Source organism: Haplochromis burtoni, unplaced genomic scaffold (genome assembly GCF_018398535.1).
Source record: "Haplochromis burtoni strain Fernald_Lab_line unplaced genomic scaffold, NCSU_Asbu1 Contig_192, whole genome shotgun sequence".
Classification (NCBI taxonomy): domain Eukaryota; kingdom Metazoa; phylum Chordata; class Actinopteri; order Cichliformes; family Cichlidae; genus Haplochromis; species Haplochromis burtoni.
The window spans coordinates 801,973-806,775 of NW_024582553.1; the positions used below are offsets into that span (position 1 = coordinate 801,973).

A 4,803-nucleotide genomic window follows, 5' to 3' on the forward strand; every position below is an offset into this window, starting at 1 on the left:
ATATCCCTGCAGATTACTGTTTACAGTTTAATAAATATGCGTATGTGTTTTGTACAGTAAAATGGCAGGCTAAAAGGATGGGAAACTACATATCCACACATACATGCACAATATCCACTCGCAGTACAAGTTGTTGTTGGACGATCGACTGCGAGGGCAGCTATGCTGAGGAGATTAGTGAAGGGCTGGATGTACTACAATCTCTTGAGTCTAATGGATAAACACTGCCATCAGTGTAATAAACAGTTTTCCCCTGGCGCAAGGAAAAGCTTTGAATACTTCAACATGTTAAATTTACCAACCCTGCAACTACAACACGATAAAAGGTGAATGATGGTCTAAATTTTTCTTTAGTCAGACGTAAAGCAACAGATGTGTTGTCTGCCTTCTAATATCAGTAGGAGGGGGGGAAGTGGGGGGATTAAATGACAACATTTCTCTAGTGATTTGCCAGTGCTTTAGCTTTGGTGGAAAGGGTTGCAGGGAGCCTGCCAGTTCTAGTCAACAGCATACCCAAGGATTGATAGGTGTGCAGGGTCTTCAACAAGCCAGAGGAAAAGCTACAAGAAAGACACCGAACTAGAAGTTGCCTCCTTTTGGTGTTGACAAAATTAAAGGGAGATATCAACAGGTAAGATAAATATTCAGTAAAATTTCAAACACTGTTGTTATGATTAAGTGGAAAAATCCTTAAACAAAAAAAAAAAAGGGTCTAAACTGAGGGGAAAAACATGCTGTATTTCTGTGTGTGTATTTTCTTTCTGTTGGCTTTGAAGAAACTAATTTAAAGGACCACTAATATTGCAAATGGTTCATTTTACATACTTTACTTTCCTATTAGATGTCACATCGTGTTTTCAATTTTAATAAATGTCCTTCAGTGATCATTTAATTTCATTAAGCTATATTTAATTTCAATGTTCAATTATTAAACATAGTAAATGGGTAAAAATTACTTTTACTGCCATTTTTGTTTGCTTTTAAAATGGAAATACAGCTTATAATAACTACTTATTAAAAAATCAGTTTTTTCCAAAAGTTGCCTGTGTTCCACTTAACCTCATTTAAATATTGTTCTAAACAGTCAATATGACAGAAACAGTGGCTTTATGCAAGGCAAACCAAAGGATGATACCAACCCCTATTTTTTAAAGCTTTGAGAATCTGTGGTTTTGGATTAATATTGTAGAGGCATAGTTTAATCCAGTCCACAGCAGAGTCAGTGATGAGAGAGAAATGGGGATGGGCTGAACGTGGGAGTGAAAGCGTGGGCCACGAGATGGAGGAGAGCATGAGAGTAACAGAGGGATTAGGGTCAGCCATGTTGAGCATCTGGCTTAGAGTTGTCCTATGCTCTTCAACCTTCCTGCAACACATTAACACAGGGATTACACAGCATGCATGTAAAGTTGTGTTATCATTCAATGTGGCAGCCAACTTAAAAACAGCGTGAATAACTGTAGTAATTCTAATGTTTTGGCAGCTGACATGAGGCTGGTCGGTGCTGGGGTTCGAGTCCGGAGGGCCGCTGAGCCGTCTGAACCAGAATCGGAGGAAACAACAGAGCCTGCTCATCATGAGCACTCTCATTCAGAACACCATGAGCACTCACATACAGAACATCACCCTGGGCACGACTACAACCACATGAAGGAAAAGTTCATGAATGAGCTGAGTCATCTGTCAAGTAAGCTACTGCCACAATCTGCAAAATGATACAGAAATCCATAAACCAGTGATGACGTAAACTAAATGTGGCTATTGGGGAGGAAACTATCCCTGTGCAGAATTTACATTATGTTGAATTTATATTTATCAAAGGGATTTATAATTTATTTATCGAAAGGAGCCAGCTGAGGAGGTTCAGGCATCTGATAAGGATGCCTCCTGGTCACCTCCTGGGTGAGGTGCTCCGGGCATGTCCCACCGGGAGGAGGCCCCGGGGCAAACCCAGGACATGCTGGAGATATTATATCTCTCGGCTGGCCCGGGAATGCTTTGGTGTTACCCCGGACAAGCTGGAGGAGGTGGCCAGGGAGTGAGGTCTGTGCTTCTCTACTTAGGCTGCTGCCCCTGTGACTCGGCTCCAGATAAGCAGAAGAAGATGGATAATATTTATCAATGTATTTACCAGTTATGTTTAGGAGTTATGTTTATAGTCTTCCACAAAAGTTCAAGCTACTGTAGATGTAAGGAGAAATTTCCAACACTAAATTGCTCTTTTTAACATAAGTGATGTGGCATAAAGAATGATTTCAAAGAACGTCAACAGTTTAAGTGTTTATGCCTACAATGACAGAACACGAAAACGTGCTTCTGAGTCATTTTGCCAAGAAATGAAGAACTACTGCTTATGATGCTAAGAGTAAAGCGTTTAATGAGCTTCTGCGGTTGGTGGAGCAACTAGTGGTGGCTGTGGGTTTACAGACTGTTATTATCTCAATGCTGACATGTGTGTTATTGACATAACACAACATTAGCAAAACATAGATAACAAAGTGCTTAAAATATAATTTTGAGAAAGTTTTAGTTATTGTGGTAAAAAGAAGAAATCATGATTTATTTTGACATTATGCATTACACCTTTGGTTCTGTCTCCAAGCTCATGAACAGCTGTTAATGTCTGAAGGGGAACTGCTATGTATTGCTTTTACTTTCTGAAATATATTTATTGTTACAGTGGCAGATACTCATAAACAACCATGAGCAAAGTCTGAAAAAATGAGGTAATCACATACAAATAACTGTGAGTTATTTGACCTATTTCAGATCAAACATAAACTAAGCCTCTGCGCTAAGGCCCAGTATTAGAATATTTTGAAATTTAAATGAGGCGTCCACTATTCTAAGAATGCATTCCAGTGCAGAAATCTTATGCCATCTCTAATTCACTCATATGTTGCGTGGAAAATGGGAAATGGATTCACTGATTATTGAAACACGTGGAAACATAGATAAACGTTTTTGCCTCATAAATTGTATGAGGCAAAAATCAGGCTTTGTACAATTATAAAGAGCTTGAAAGGTAATATTTGATATGAACACCTTAATTCTGCAACACAGTCTGAACTCTCTTAAGCAGCTTTCTTGTAATTTCCTAAGTAGTCTTCAGAAATAGTTCTCTAGGCTTCTTGAAGGACATTTAAAGCTCTTCTTTGGAAGTTTGCTTCCTTTTGTTCTGTTCTCTGTCAAGATGATCCCACACTGCTTCAATAAAGTTGAGGTCTGGGCTCTGGGGAGGCCAGTCCATGTGCGTGCGTGTGTGTGTGTGTGTGTGTGTGTGTGTGTGTGTGTGTGTGTGTGTGTGTGTGTTGTGTGTGTGTGTGTGTGTGTGTGTGTGTGTGTGTGTGTGTGTGTGTGTGTGTGTGTGTGTGTGTGTAGTTAAATCCAGGTATACTTTTACTGCTGGTATGTTTGGGATTATTGTTATGCTGAAAAACAAAGTCTTTCCAGATGGTACTGCATGGTGATCAAAATCTCCAAGCACATTTTTGCATTCATAATTCCATCAGTTTTGACAAGATCTCCAACACCACTGGTTGAAATGGAGGCCCAAACCATGACAGAACCTCCACCGTGTTTTACAGAGGCCTGTGGACACTCACTTTTGTACATCTCTCCTGACTTCCTTTGTGTATACCAGGGGTCGGGAACTCCAGGCCTCAAGGACTGGTGTCCTGCAGGTTTTAAACCCTCGGTCAACACACCTGACTCAAATGATTAGTTCATTATCAGACTTCTGGAGAACTTTAAGACATGTTGAGGAGGTAATTTAGCCATTTAAATCAGCTGTGCTCGATCAAGGACACATCTAAAACCTGCAAAAATACTATTTTATGCCCATCAAACTGTGTTATCTTTGGCATTCATATATTCAACTAAAGAATTCCTTCTTTGCTAAATTATGTGTGTGGACAAAGCACTGGTTCATCTATTGTGTTAGTTTTAGTTTTTTTCTTCTTGAATGCAAAAAGGCATTTGTTTGAAAAAGCCCAAATACAAGAACTGGACTGAAAATGAGTGAAAAAGAACCCAATGTTCACAGTCCTTCAGAAAGTCTGGAGAACTAATGCTCAAGACCTTGCTGCTCAAAATCGAAAATATCACAAATGAGGGGTGGCTCAAAACTTTTGCACACTACTGTAAAAAACAATTAGGTGGATAATAGGTCCCCTTGAACAATATTGTTATAACTGATTAACCTGATGCAACTGAACACTGGGAAAAAGTGACTTTCCCTAGTTTTTTTTTGTAATTTTAAGATATAAAAAAGTTCAATCCTCTTCTTAAGGTACGAGATCAGCAAGCTTTTAAAAAACCTTCCATAGAGAGAATTGAAAAGTGAGGATATCAATCTGAAGTTCTGACTCATATTTGTTTGATGAGGTTTTGGTTGTTGTTTCAGCATTGTGTTAGTTCTGTGTATGTTAACAGCAAAGGCGGGTCAGAGATTTCCAGCACTTTCATGATAACCATACTTCTATAACATCCACTGATGGGCCAACCCATATCTCTATTTTGGCAGTTCCCATGTGGGCAGTGGGAGCCATTGTTGTGGTGGTTCTGGTCTTGGTGGCATGCTTCATCTTCTGCATTTTTAAGAAATGCTTTGGTAAAAAGAAAAAGCCAAAGAAAGCGAGGGAGGGGAAGGCAGGTCGCCGCAGAAAGGCAAAGGAAGGTGAAGGAGAGACTGGAGAGAAGGTACGCCTATCACTGTATTATATTATCTTATCTTACCAGCTCAAGAACTACAAGAAAATCATGTGTGTGTGTGTGTGTGTGTGTGTGTGTGTGTGTGTGTGT

General features: G+C 39.6%; 1 protein-coding gene across 1 annotated transcript in view; it reads left to right on the forward strand.

Moving 5' to 3' along the window:
* Positions 1–47: 47 nt before the first annotated feature.
* Positions 48–4,803, forward strand: part of syt5b (synaptotagmin Vb) — a 6,982-nt gene continuing 2,226 nt past the window's right edge. Inside the window, exons 1-3 of the mRNA XM_005935474.3 lie at positions 48–631; positions 1,484–1,687; positions 4,526–4,701. Of these exons, the coding sequence (XP_005935536.1) occupies positions 1,489–1,687; positions 4,526–4,701 (375 nt within the window). The 5' untranslated portion in view covers positions 48–631; positions 1,484–1,488. The remainder of the gene's footprint in view (positions 632–1,483; positions 1,688–4,525; positions 4,702–4,803) is intronic.